Source organism: Aedes albopictus, chromosome 2, assembly GCF_035046485.1.
Source record: "Aedes albopictus strain Foshan chromosome 2, AalbF5, whole genome shotgun sequence".
NCBI classification, from domain to species: Eukaryota; Metazoa; Arthropoda; class Insecta; order Diptera; family Culicidae; genus Aedes; species Aedes albopictus.
Genome location: NC_085137.1, coordinates 174,553,157 through 174,568,639, shown reverse-complemented (window position 1 = coordinate 174,568,639; position 15,483 = coordinate 174,553,157). Strand labels below are relative to the sequence as shown.

At 37.6% G+C, this 15,483-nt stretch overlaps 1 protein-coding gene across 1 annotated transcript in view; it reads left to right on the top strand.

Moving 5' to 3' along the window:
• Positions 1-11,382: 11,382 nt before the first annotated feature.
• LOC109418499 (sodium channel protein Nach) overlaps positions 11,383-15,483 on the top strand; it is a 38,516-nt gene continuing 34,415 nt past the window's right edge. The window contains exons 1-2 of the mRNA XM_062850736.1: positions 11,383-11,581; positions 11,648-11,845. Coding sequence (XP_062706720.1) covers positions 11,424-11,581; positions 11,648-11,845 — 356 coding nt within the window. The 5' untranslated portion in view covers positions 11,383-11,423. The remainder of the gene's footprint in view (positions 11,582-11,647; positions 11,846-15,483) is intronic.

The window sequence follows — 15,483 nt, the reverse complement described above, 5'->3', positions numbered from 1 at the left end:
ACGTGGTAGGGTCCATGTTTCGTGCCCATGAAGAACTACCTGTCTAATCAGTGTTTTGTAGATAGTTAACTTCGTTTAACGGCGAACTTTATTCGATCGTAGAGTTCTGCGGAGTCCAAAGTAAGCACGATTTCCTGCCACAATGCGCCTCTGAATTCCTCTGGTGGTGTCGATATAAATTCGGGGTGACGGGCGTGGTGATTCCTCCCTGGAGCCCTTTGCCATCATGTACTTTGTCTTCGACACATTATTGACTAATTCGATTCCCCTGGCTTCACTCTTTAGTCGGATGTACGTTTCCGCCATCGTCTCAAATTTACCAGCAATAATATCAATATCATCAGCGAAAGCAAGCAGCTGAACGGACTTCGTGAAAATCGTTCCTCTCGTGTTTATCTCCGCTCTCCTAATTACACCCTCTAAAACTATGTTGAACAGCAAGCACGAAGGACCATAGCCCTCTGCGAGATTCGAAGGGACTCGAGAGTGTCCCTGATACTCGAACTACGCACATCACTCGATCCATCGTCGCCTTGATCAACCGTATCAGTTTATCCTGAAATCTGTATTCGTGCATAATCTGCCATAGCTGTTCTTGATCTATTGTATCATACGCCGATTTGAAATCGATGAACAAGTGATGTGTGGGCACGTTGTATTTGCGGAATTTCTGCAACACCTGGAGGATGGCGAACATCTGGTCCGTTGCAGCGCGTTCACTCATCATAAATCCAGCTTGATATTGCCCCACGAACTCTCTTGCAATCGGTGATAGACGGCGGCATAAAATTTGAGAGAGTATCTTGTAGGCAGCGCTCAGTAGTGTGATCGCGCGGTAGTTCCCACAATCCAACTTGTCGCCCTTTTTGTAGATGGGACACACGATACCTTCCATCCATTCCTCCGGTAATGCTTCCTCCTCCCAAATATTGGTAATGATCCAGTGTAGTGCTCTCACCAGTGCTTCTCCACCGTATTTTAGAAGCTCGCTTGGTAGTTGATCTGCTCCAGCGGCTTTGTTGTTTTCAACCGGCCAACCTCCTCCTTAATCTTTTGGAGGTCAGGACCTGGAAGTCTTTCGTCCTGTGCACATACTCCAAGATCTGTTACAACGCCACCTTCCAGCTCTTCCATCGCTTCGCGATCTCGTTCTTCCTGCTGGCGCTTCTTCGGAAGACTGAGTTCTGTCTGTTCCGCGCCTGTCTATAACGTGCCTCATTTGCTCTCGTACGGTGTTGCAGCATTCTGGCCCATGCTGCATTCTTCTCGTTTTTCAACTGTTCATATTCGCCGTCGTACCAGTCGTTTCTATGATTTGGAGTCGCTGCAGCCGAGGTACTACCTATGGCGGATCGGATGTCCCTCCAGCCATCTTCAAGTGTAGCTGCGCCAAGTTGCTCTTCCGTTGGTAGGGCCACTGCTAGCTGCTGCGAGTAATCCTGAGCCGCGGCGTTCGACTTCGACGCGTGGTAATAACCGTCGAAAGTTTTGAGCGCATGCATACAGCTTCTAAATAGTGATCCGAATCTGTATTCGCACTGCGGTATGTGCGGGCATTGGTTATATCCGAGAAGAATTTACCGTCGATTAGAACGTGGTCGATTTGGTTTTCTGTTTGATGGTCGGGTGATCTCCAGGTGGCATTGTGGATATCTTTGCGGGGGAAGAAGGTGCTTTGGACTACCATACTACGGAAGGCTGCAAAGTTTACGCATCGCAGGCCGTTATCATTCGATACGGCGTGCAGGCTGTTTTGCACGATTACCAGTCTGTACATTTCCTGCCTTCCTACCTGTGCGTTCGTGTCGCCGACAACGATTTTCATGTCACGCGGCGAGCAACCATCGTATGTTTGCTCCAACTGAAGCGTAGAACGCTACTTTCTCGTCATCAGGTCTTCCTTCGTGTGGGCAGTGGACGTTGATGATGCTGTAGTTTTAGAAACGACCTTTAACTCTCAACATGCACATCCTTGCGTTGATCGGTTGCCACCCGATCACACGTTGTCGCATCTTGCTCAATACACCTTGTCCTTTTTTACGTCCATGCTTGGCTGAGCGACAAAAAATTCTACCGCTAAGACAATGAGCAAACTCAACAGTTTTATATTTTTTAAAACATCTTCGTGATTAGGAGAAGTGTACAAAAATATAAAAATGTGTATTTTGATCATTATTTGGTCGGTAGAATTTTTTTTCGCTAAGCCAATAGTGGACGTAAATCAAGGTTTAGGTGTACTATAAATCCTGTTCCCAGTTCATTGGTGGTGCCACAGCTTTGGTAGAAGGTAGCCGCTCGATGCCCGCTTTTCCACACTTTCTGTCCAGTTCAACAAAGTTCCTACAACGCCACGATATCGAAGTTGCGGGGATGTAGTTCATCGTAGATTATCCTGTCACATCCTGCAAAACCGAGTGACTTGCAATTCCATGTTCCAAGTTTCCAATCATAGTCCTTATTGCGTTGCGTGGGTCTTTGTCGATTGTATCGAGTCGTATTTTCTCCTATGTTAATCGCAATGAGGGTTTTTACGGGTGGCTTTTTGCGCCTACGCCAACACCCCTGTCTCGCCGCGGGGGGCATCGTGCCAGTTCTGTTTAACGTCCCAACCAACACTGGGACGATTAGGCTGATGGGGCTAGCACCATGGATCTAGCTGGGCGTGATGCAGCATTTCTTACTCAGCCGCTGGATGCCAGCACAGACGCTGTTTGAGCCGCATCTCCTTGTTGGACAGACGCTCGGGTCGTACCTTCTCAATCTAGCTGAAATCAGAAGGACAACAGTGCCCAGGCTGCACTACCAGCTAAGCACACAACTCTTAGCTGGCGGTCTTTGTCATCGCTTGACCCGTGGAAGCATGAGGTAGGAACTTATGAGGACCAGAGCTATGTTGGACGCCCTCCTTATCGTTTTGCAGCGTTGGTCCTTAGTAAGCTCAATTTCCTGCCACAATGTGTCTCTGAATTTCTCTGCTGTTGTCGTTGTCGGCGGTCACCAGTGAGTCCAAGTGCTCGAATTCTTCAACCGCCTCGATTTCATCACCGTCGTTCTTCCGTCATTCCTCCTTAGAGCCCTTTGCCATCGTGTACTTTATCTTCGACACATTATTGACTAACTCCCGAGAATCCTGTGGGGATTTCTGTTGAAAATTTCTGCCAGAATTCCACTCAAGATTCTTTTTGAGATACCTTTAAGTATTTTTTTTTCAAAGAATTAACCCCCCCCCCCACACGGGATTCCTTCAGAATTTTTTTTCCAGAAATTTCTTTTAAATTGTCTCCTTAGTTTCCGTCAAATATTCCTCCCGGAATTCGTTCAGAAATACTTCCCGGAATTCTTTTCGGTATTCCTCCATTGATCCATCATGGGTTTCGTTTTGGGATTTCTTCTGGGGTTGCTTTATAGATTCCTCCTAGAATTTTTGCATTAATTCGTCCTGATTCGATCCGAAATCATGGTTTATTTCAGATATTCTACCAAAGATTCCTTCTAGATTTTGGGCTTCCTTCGAAAATTTCTCCCAGGAAAATGAAATTATTCCTGGTTTCTTTAAGGGATTCCTCCCAAGATTCATTTAGGGATTATTTCAATGATTTTATCAGGGATGCCATAAAAAAAGTTATGAGTACCGTCTTCATCCATTGGCTGTAAAGACTAAATGAAAATCAATACAAGAAAAAACACACAGAGCATACAACAGTGGACACGGGAAAACCATGTTTTTTGTCAGATATGTAAGAAAATTGTTTTCCGAATCATGTTGTTGGAACTTTATTAAATTTGAGGCATTTGAAAATATTTGAAAAAAAAAAACACAAACGTTCGACATACTTTGTAATACAACTGCTCGTTGCGAATTTGTTAGAATTCTGTGGATCGTCCGCTTTGAAAATTGTGATTTCGATTGAAATGCCATGAAACCACATATATTTTATTATCGAAATTCACTGTTATCTCGTACCCCAAAATGCAGCTCAGATTATCATTTTACTTTTAATGACTTTCAATGGAAATAATAGCAATTACTCACAATAATCTGAACCAATTTACCTGTTATAGCACCATCGCCACTTAGTGTCTGCAAAAAATGGTTTCCAACGAACCACCAAATGACCGCCAAATCAATTACAGGCACTATTGTTTCCACCAGCAATGCATTTAATTACGCCCTAACTTTGTTAAACTAACCCACCAACTGCGGTGGTGTGGATACCATTGATACCATGCTTGACTCTATTTGATAGTCAAATGATTATAATATTGTAGTTGGTAGTAATTTCACATGACTCTTACTCTCTCTCTCTCTCATGAACAACTCCGAACTTATGCACCAGTTGCAGGCAGGCACTCGTTCGTTCACTAACTCCAAATTTTATGTCCTCAAACAATCACGGTTATGATAACATCAATTATCATAACGCCGCCACTCAACAAACATCGAATTGCATCCTCTCTACTGCCTGCATGCACCCAAGTTGGGATCAGCCAGCGCCAGCGCAGCGTCGTGCGTGCGGATGAAAATCTATCTGCTGCAGCATGCAAACGAACAACACGAATGGCGTGGCGTGGCGTGGAAAACCAACAAACAAGCGTCACGACAGGATATCATGTTTCTGGTGCTCGCTCGGCAAGGTTGATTCGAGTGCTGTTGGTGAGTGTCTGGTGAGTCACATTCTGGGCTATGATTGAGATTCTGTTGCATTATGGAATGCTTCCAATTAATGATAATTTATCAATGTTGTTTCCATTCGCTGATGTTAGGTATCTGAAAAAAAGTCAAGCATTCATCCAGTGCTGAAAATGTCATTTGGACATATCCAATTTCAAACCCACCCACCCTTGTTCTTTTAACATAGTTTTTCAATACTTTGTCAATGAACATGAGCTGGAGAATAGATGACCGCACAATATGTACTTGCTACTCCGTGATTGACCAGAGTAGGGGAACGAAACCCAAAATGCCAAGATGGGGTGAAATGGCCCAACTCATAAAATCATTCCTCGGTGTGATTTGACCATTACTATAGGTGAATGGTGTCAAGAAATGTTTACATAAAACTAGGCCGCCACACCCGTGGAAAATCTTACGATTTCCCAATGAAAACTGGCAACTTCCGATTTTTCGTACTTACAATTAGGGTTTTATGGTGATTTTATTACCAGCCAAGTGTTTCCAGATTGAGACCACATGGAGGCGCATGGTTGTTGATGTCCACGCTTTTCATGTTAGGGGTCATTGAAATATGACGACCATCGTTTAGTATGCTCCATGTATTGAGCATACGAAAAAAGCGGAACAGAGGAGCAAAGGGAGAGAAATTCAGGCCAAACATTTCAATAGGTCCTATCTGCATTTGAGAGGCTCTCTTTGCTCGCTTACTCTTTCAATTATTGCAATGTAATGGAACACTTTTCAACTACTTTTGCAGTACAAATCATAAGAAGATTGTTTTGACCATCGTTCTATACAAGGAGATAATCATAATTCAAATAAACAGCTGAGATATGAACGAAAGAGAGAGAAACCAAAGAGAGCCTCTCTTCTTCAGATAGGACCTTTAGATATGTTCGGCCTGAAATTCCCGAAAAATGATGGACGTAATTTTTGAACGTTTTCATGAAGTGGCATCTTACCTCATGGCAGATGGCCTTTTTGCACCACTTCCGTTTTACGAACCAGTTTTTGAAATCGATGGAAATACATTGGTTTACACAGCTATTCCTGATTACCGACTTCGGTAATTTTTTACTGGGTTTCTAGTAAATGAAGCTATTTATCATTGAAAACGATGAAAGTTTGAAAAATGGCATCGTACCCCACTTTCCCCAATAATATAAATTTTACAGAGAACCAATGGATATGACTTGGGGGGACTAGCTAAGTGTAACCATGGCCAGGTTAATAACAGCGCTGATCACATCACCACAAGTCATCGAGAAAGGGAAGGAATGTTTTTCCAAAGAATCCCCTAGCATTTATTCCAGGTATTTCTTCACGGATTATTTCAAAAACTCAAATTCGGAAATTTTCTTCGAGGATTGCTTAAGAAATTCATCTAGTAATTGTTTTCTAAAATTTAACCTGAAATATCTTTAAAACCATCCTCTTAATATTCTACGGAGTATGACTGGGTTTACGTAAAACTTGCTATTTTTCGGCTTTCAGTCACAGAAAAGCGTTGATTAAGGACTGTATCGGAAATTAACTATAAACGTTCACAGTTGCCTGGAAAATAATCTGTTCGAAATAAACATAACTTTATTTTTGGAGATACTATATAAATCTCTTAAATAAAGAATGGCAGTTCTGATTTTCGAAAAATAATCATTTAACTTGGACTTTTATCTCAAAGATTGTACATATGTTTTTAAAATTTTGGACACCTCCTAAAAATTTAAAATTGCGAAAACTGTGGGAAAATATTCAATTTTTTCTCTCATTTTTGCACAAATATATTCTTTTCCACAATGCTCATGATATAGGAAAATTATTTTTATCAAGACAAAATACCTCCGCAGTTTAGGGCAATTCTTAAAAATGAAAAAAGGCCATTTTTCGAGGAACTCTTTGTTTGTGCGTCTTCAAAGAACGATTACGCAAATAAAAAAATACATAAAGTTGGAAATTTGCATTTTTTTTCGATTGGGTATGTATTTAAATCTATTGAAGAGGTAGTTTTACTAGAGAACGGAATTTTATAACCTCTGAAGATATTTAAAACAGAGCGTCAAAGTTCGACCAAAAAGTAGGTGTTTTTTGGGATAGACCGTATTCTTAATGTTGGAGGTTTTTCTATCCAAAATAAGAATTTTTAAAGCCGGTTTTAAGTGATATGTTATGTGTACATAACTGCCAGTAATAATCATTATTTTCCGGATTTTTCCCCGTACAATTTTTTTTCGCTACAAATGATTGACATGTTACAAATATTTCAAAAAAATGCAGTTTGTACAGATTGTTATTTTGTGTGGCATACTTATAAAACCATATTTTCAACCAGGCTTGTCCGCACTGAACGCATGAAAATTCTGCTCTTTTGATTTACACCACCAAAACCATCGTAGTTATGTAATCTTCCTATTTTGCCTGATAGAAGGATGTTTGAATATCCTAAATGTCATTTCGAACTGTCAAAAAACCACACCGCAGTGCCACACTGTGCGCGCAAAGAGAATTTCACCCGGGTGAATTCACCCCAGTGAATTTCTCTTTGCACGCTCAGTGCGGCACTGCGGTGCGATATTTTGACAGTTCAAAGTGACATTTAGGATATTCAAACATCCTTCTATCAGGTAAAATAGGAAGATTACATAAATACAATGGTTTTGATGATGTAAATCAAAAGAGTAGAATTTTCATGCGCTCAGTGCGGACAAGCCTGTTTTCAACAATACTAAATATTTTCCAAATTTCTTCAAGCTGTTCTAAACTTAACTATATTCTGAGGATTTCATAGAAGAACCGGAATAAAAAGACCAACCGTGCTTCGAGATACAGCATTTTGAATGTTTATAGTTAATTTCCGATACAGTCCTTATTTTAGATCATTGCCAACGTTTCGATCCTTTGGTTGGGATCTTCATCAGGGCTCGATGTGAATCAACTTGTTTTCGATTCGTGTTGATCACACGGCGGAATGTTGTTTTCTTCTCTGCACCGCACTTGTTTCATTGGACCCTAGCACCTCGATTGAAATGGTGGGTGGGTTCACAGTTCGAGTCATAACACTTGGCACTTTGGGAACACTTCTGTTCGTGCTGGCCGGGATGGAATTACTCTTAATATTTATTCAGAATTTTCTCCACGGGATTACTCAAAGATTGCTTAAGAAATTCCTCCGATGGGGTTCCAGAAAATCTTTGAAATATTCCTCCGGGGATTTCTTCGAAAATTTTAACAAGATTTCTGAAAGAATTCTTTCTCGTTTTATTTAATCTCCTAAGAATGCATTCGTAAAATTTCACCAGGGATTCCTTCAGAAATTCGCCTAGGGATTCTTCCAAAAATTTCCAAAATATGTTTTTTTTTTAAATTCTTTAGAGATCCTTTTATAAAATTTCTCCAGAAATACCCTTATAAATTCCTTTACGGATGCATTCGGAAATATTCTCTAAGTAGTGTCTTTAGGAATGCCTCCAGTGGTTGATTTCAATACTTTCAAAAAAGCATTCGTATAGATAGGAAATTTTGCACTGATTGTTCCAGAAATTCCTCCATGGGTTCTTTTAGAAATTGGGCAGAAACATTGCTCTAGATATTTATTTGGAAATTTCTTCAGAGATTTCTCTTTAAAGTCAATATTGTTTCCTCCAGAAATGTCGGGAAAGATTCTTTATGAAAGTGTTGCATGGATTGCTTCAGAAATTTCTCCATGAATTTCTACAGAAATTTCTCCAAGGATTTCCTCAAAATTCCTCCAGAAGGTTCTTCCAGGATTCCTTTTGAAAACCTTGCATGGATGTTTTCCAGCAATTCTTTCATAGAAAACCGAACAGGAATTTCATCAGAAATTCTTGTAGGGTGGCTTTTTGTAAGTTTTCAGTGATTAGCCTAAATCAGTCAAACTAATCGAAAAATTGTTCTGGATATTTTTCAAAGAAATTTAAAAAAATCTTTCATGAATTCGTTTAAACACTCTTTTAGTAGTTATTGAGGGGTTTCTTTAGGCATTTTGAAGGGGTTTTTTTTTCGAAAATCTTTCATGGGTTACCTCAGAAATTTCTCTATAGATATTTCTAGAAATACCGCTATAGATATCTCTTGATAATCATTTAAAGATTTTACCAGAAGTAAACTTCCAAAGATTCCTCATTTTTTTTTTTGAGAGATTCCAAAGAGGGTTTTCTCCAAAGTTTATTTCAAAATATTCTAGGGAGTTCTTTAGAGTTTTTTAGAAACTAGAGCTTAATAACTCCAGAGATTCCTCACAAAAATCTTTCCCTGCAAAACTTTTCTAGAATGAAAATGTATCTGCAGAAATTTTTCCAGAGTTTTCTTCTGAAATTCTTCAAAAGATTTTTCTAGAAATTACTACAAATATTCCTCTAGAATACATAATATAGACTTCATTAGAAATTTCAATATACATTCTCCCAGAAATTCCTCCGGTAGTTCTATAAAATCTTCCACAGATTCCTTCAGAAATTCCTCCAACAATTTCTCCAAGAAAATCAGAAACTTCTTCCAAAATTTCTTAATGGATCCTTAACAGATTTCTTTAAAACTTTTTCCAGGAATTCTTCCATAAAACCTTCCAACATTTATTTAAGAAAATGTTCTAGAAATTTCTTTAGAAAATCCTTCGAAAATTGCTTCAGAATTTTTTCCAGAGATCTTTGAATTTTATTTCAGAAATTCTTACATGGATTGTAATTTAATTCGCTTTCTTTCAGTGATTCATATAGGGTTGTTTCCAGGAATTTGTCCAGGAATTCATGCACAGATTTCATCAGGAATTCCTTCGGATGCTCTTCTATGTATTTTCTCAGATTCGTTCAGCATTTTTTCCTTAGAATCCATTTAAAAGTTTCTCTTTGAACTGATTGATTTTGAGATTGCTGAACAAGACTGAAGACTTCTTTTAAAATTGATTAGGAGGTTCTTCTAGAAGCATTTACAAATTTTCTCCAAATATTCCTCCGTCCGGGAATCAGATTATAGGAATTCTGAATGAATTCTTAAAAAAAATATCTCAAGAAAAATTGAAATTCCACCAGGGGTTACGCAGGGTTTTTTTTTATATATATCGTCAATAAATTTCTCCGCAAATCATCCTTTGGTATCGTCGAGACTTCTGGATTCCTTCCTGGATTCCTTCAGATATTCTTACATGGATTAATCTATTCTTCTAGAGATTTTTACAGGAATTTGACTAGAGATGTATTCGTAAATTCCTTCAGAAATTTATATAAAATTTCTCCACGAATTCTATCTGTAATTTAATCAAGGATTCTTTCTAAATTTTTATCAGAGGTTTGTTTTGTTTTGAAACCAGTTGTCGCATTAATTTGCTTTTTGCTCTTGAAATCGAGTATTACCTTGTCAGCCTTATGCACTCAGTATTTAAAAAAAAAAACAGTGCAAAAATTGACTGGCAAGCTATAATGATAATGAATGCAAATTGGTAATATGTAACACAAATTCATTATGTATGAAAATAATGGTATTTTACTCATATTTTATTTTCAACCACCCATATTATGCTCCCATGTGCATGTGAGAGTAATTTTAGAGTTAACTTTTCGAGACACTATTGCAAAAAAATCGTAAGCTTACGATTGAATTACAGTTGCAATTGCGCGCTTTTTCTTAAAAAAACAAAGATTCAATTGGGAGAAAAAAGTTTTGCGGGAAATTTCCTAGGTTGCACAAATTACGTAATGCTCTAGGGGAAGGGACGGCCGAGCGTTACGGACCATACACAAATTTTAGGGTTTTTATACAAGATAGCGATACGGAGGGTGGAGGAAGTGGTCGAAAAATGTCGATTTTAGCGTTACGTAATAAATAGATGCTGCATTATACCAAAGATGGTTAGAATGAAATTCTAACCATCTTTGATTATACTAAAAATATTATTGAGGGTAGTACTTTAATTTAGGATAATTAAATTTGACTAAAGTGATAATACAACATATGTACAAAAGTTGTTTTGTCAATCAATCAGAGGCGTCCCAGATGTGCTCCAGATGGTTTTATGCGATTTCGGGGGCGTTCCAGGGGTACTCAAAGGAAATGTATAGGGTTTCAAGGGCATTCAAACGTTGTTTCGGGGGAGCTTCAGGGGGATTCCGGAGGGTTTCACTCTTACAAGTATTTTCAGGTTCTTGCGTTAGCGCAGTTCTAATTTATTGAATGGTTTCAAAGTGTTGTTCATGGGGTGTTCAGGAGATCCAGAGGGTTTCAAAAGCGATTCAAAGTGTTTGAGGAAAGCTCTCTGAATCCCTTTGTAACGCTCCTAGAGGTCCCATATTGCACATGTTGGAGGATGTGAAACAGATATTCCAGATACAGCATTTCTAGGGCACTAACACAACACTGGCTAGCATTTTTATCACTAAACCCTCACAACGTTTCGAGACCAGTATACGACTCACCATATCACCCGCAAAACATTTCCCGAGTGACGCAATCCGTATTCAATGCCTTGTTGGCAAATAAAATATAACATGCTATTATGAATAAATTACAATTTAAACATCGAGAATGCAATATTAATGGCAGAGAATTGTACTGTTGCACAATTATCGAACTAATTTTCACGCAACCACTTGAAACTGGCATCCGGATCGTGTCCATATGATATGGGAATGGGTTCGCATTAAATGGCAATTTCTGAGGTTTTTAATTGTATTGTTTGCATTCGGTCGAAGCAGATGTATTGAAAATTTTGATAAAATATATACCTAGTCATTCTACGATGGGAGGAAAAATGGAAACTAAAAAAACAAACAATCAACCGAGTGTAATCAGAACAATTTTACGCCCAGTTGAAATCTTCTTCGATGTATTTTTCTCCCACGGAGCATTGCACGGTATAACGTATCTAGGGAAATCTCTGCTTCATTTGTTCGAAAAGTTAGCTGTAAAATATAACAAGTGGAACGTAAAAAATTCTTTAAAACGTTAATTTTTATTTTTCAGGATATTATGGATGGTTCTAATCGTTATATCGTTGTACTTTTGCGTAACTTTGAGTTTGCAGTCCTGGGAAAGATTTCTCACCAAGAGTACGGTAGTGGCAATCGAGAAAGATCACTACTATTGGAATATTTCTCTGCCGAGTTTAACTATTTGCCCAATGGATCGGATTGATCGGGACCTGTTCGACCAGTTTGCTACGTAAGTATATTCGTGTTTGGACTTTTATGTCTAAAGCTACCTTCCGGTTAAATTGACCAGGAGAGGTTTTGCACTCTGTAGCAATAAAACTGTTTTAAAGTATGCATAGAAGCAAGCAAAAGACCACTACCGCAGAAAAAGTTGCAGTTATAATGCAATAGTGAAAAAGTTTACGACATTAATTCAACTGCGTTCTGATGTATTTCCGCCATCTACGTAGCCACCAATAAAAATATGGGTCACTAACTGACCCATCCAACCGACAACGGACGGTGGCGGTCTGGACTCTGGAATGGAGGCTACTTAAGCTATGTACACTCCCGTTTCCTCCCTGGCTGGGGAGATTTGTGAAAGATTTACGACATTGCTCTGCTGAAGTTATGAACCAACCGTTCGGCCAAATGAGCGGAAAATCGGGCAATAACCATCCAGAAGTGGCTCGAAGTAGAGAAAAAAACAATTGAAACAACATTATGGTTGCTTCTGTTGGTTTTCCGTTTAGGGTGGGGCGGGGCAAGATGGGTCGCCTAAGGTTGAATCGTTATAACTTTGTAAATACAAATCGTATTGGTTCGTATTCGTCCGCTACTCTTTAATACACTAGTTAGCTATGCTAAAATGCTAAAGTTGTTCATTAAAAAGTGATCAATTTTGCGCCGTGAAAAAAGATCGGGGCAATATGGGTCACTTTTTAAGTAATTCACATTTTCTCAACGAAAAACGTCAAAATATAAGATTTGCTCCGCATTCATATATGCTCCATATTCATACTGAGTAAACAAGAGCTACTAGTAAAAGTTTTATAGATTTATTTGGAATATGAAAAACTTTACGATTTGAGTGGTCCTAAGGCGATTTGAAAATCGATGTTTTCACTAAAAATTTATCATAATTTTATGTTATAATTTTGAGTGTTCATTCCGATTAAAGTCAATTATGAGATAGTCTTGAGATAAAAAATAAATAACTTTAAATGCTATAAAAATACGTTCAAAATTGAAGGTGACCCATCTTGCCCCGCGGCCGTTTATATGGAGATTATATGGAATGTATCGCATAAGAAAAATGGCTAAAAACCATTTTATTTTTCATTTCCAATTAGAGTGAATAATTTTTCAATCAATGCCCCAAACTTTTGTATATTTATGCTGATCATCTAACAACATTATTAGCATAAACAAAACATAAGTAATGTGGCCAAAAATGGCACTGACCCATCTTGCCCCGCCCCACCCTATATATAAACGTATACTTTAGAGGGGATGAGCTTCTAATTTATTCTACCTGGTTGAAAATCAGGAGAGATAATTCGATTTGAGGTTACACAATAAATTAAAAACAGTCAGAAAAGCTAAAGAATCATTCGTATTTGCAAAGTTAATGCAAATTGAATGATTAATTGAACCTTGCCTCTAGTTAAATATAAGCAGAAATATATCATGTGTAGTCAGCAAAACAAGTATCGCTCACATTAGCCATGTTGTGAATGTTAAGGTAATTGAGGTATTTGAACAAAACCCTAATAAATTAAATTGGAGAACAGGATAATTTTACAGGCCATTAAACATTTTTTGGTCTCAAAAGCGAACTTATGTATCTCTGACATATTTTGGGTCGCTGAATCCGAGTCCGGGCTTAGATTTGCTCCAGCACATCACAATTTTAAGTTATGCCTCAACTTATAGGGTAAAATTTTGGACTTTTTTTAACTGCAAACCATGAAGCATAGAAATATTTTTTAAAGCAATCAAAGTGTTAATTGGTTAGTTAACATCTAAAGTAATGAATTATGCCAAATATTTCGTTTTACCAAAACAAATTTGATCATTTTTAGCATTTTATGGTGAGTACAATATTTGCCGTACAATTAAGTTTCCAAAACTTGCATACATGTTTACTGTTCAGTACCTAACTTGAAATGCTTAAAACTATAAAATTTGATTTGGTAAAATGAAATATTTGACTTAAACCGTTAATTTACATAGGTGTTGATTGGTCAATTCATACTTTGATTGCTTTAAAAAATAATTGCTTGCAGTAAAAAAGCAGAAAATCACACATTTTACCCTATAAATTGAGGTACAGCCCAAGTAACAATGGTAGCTGAATAACAGCTAAAAATTTTAAAACCAAGCTTAAGAGCGGTTTATTCATTAATTGTACAGCAATAATGTTTGTTGGGAGGTCGGACTCGATTATCCGGAGCCGGGCCCTGGTGCTTCCTAAAATAATATGATCCGAAACAAGTCGGCGAAAACCGTAAAATAAATTTCGAAGAAGAATACAAAGCGGGCGATAATGCTGCAGCATGGAACCAAACAGAGTGTTTAACAATACAAACAGAAGCCAAAACTGCATGAAAAAAGCGGAGTACAGGTATACCATGATTTAGTGGACATTTCAATTTTCAAAATATTTTTTTAATGTCTTTATTTATGAGATTTACAGCCCGGTTCATCTCAGTTTTTAAAATATCCATAAAATCGAATTTTACATTAAATTGAAGCTTTTTTTTTAATGTTGTCCTTATTTAAATTGTACACCAAAACATATAAAAACTGCATGAAATCTGAGTTTTCGATAAAAGGAGTTTTTAGCATATATAAGTAATTCCCGCTAAATAACGAATAAACCACTATCTCGCTAGCTTGTTACGATCGAAATAAAATATTTTGTCTCCAAAAATATGTATGGTTGGTCCAAAAGACAATATTTTTAGCAATGGACGGACATACACAATAACGTAAATTGTACAGGGGGTGGCCAAAATGTTTGAGAATGGCAACTTTTTTTTTTCTCTCACAAAAAAAATCAACATGCTGTAATTTCTCATAAAGTGCATAAAAAAATCTCAAATTTTGACTGTTTGTCAACGTATTATATGTGCATCATTGGTACAACTTTAAGCTCTTTTAGTTAATCTTTCGCAAAGCTAGAATCGTTCTCGTAAAACATTATTTTTAAACAACTAATGTTTGAACTGTCATATCTTAGAAACCAGTGAACCGAATTGAATGAAATTTTGAACGTTTATCAACAATATATTAATGTTTTAAAAGTTATTAAAACATGGGTACTTCTTGAAGGTTGAAAAAGTTATCATCAATAGACACTTTTTGGATATTTCTCGAAAAAATATTACATTTTATAACGTCGTATCAAATATCAATAATTATTGATGAATGTTAATAATTTCATTCAATTTGGTTCACTGGTTTCCGAGATATGACGGTTCAAAATTAGTTGTCAAAAAATAGTGTTTTACCAGAACGTTTCTAACTTCGCGAAAGGTTAACCAATCGAGCTCAAATTTGTACCATTATTGATGCACATATAATAGGTTGACAAACAGTAAAAATTCAAAAATGTTTGATGCAATCTATAAAAAGTTACAGCATGTTGAATTTTTTTGTGAGAGAAAAAAAAAGCTGCCTATCCCAAACATTTTGGCCACCCCCTGTATAATGCACCAAAACATTAAAAAAGTTCAGAAATTCATTCAGGGATTCCTTTGAAAATGTCTCCGAGGATTTATTTACCCTGCAATTTCTTTACGAATTGCTCCGGAAATTCTTCCAGGGTTCCTTCTGAAATTCCTCAAGGAGTTCCTTCGGGAATTAAGAGATGACAAGCTGATC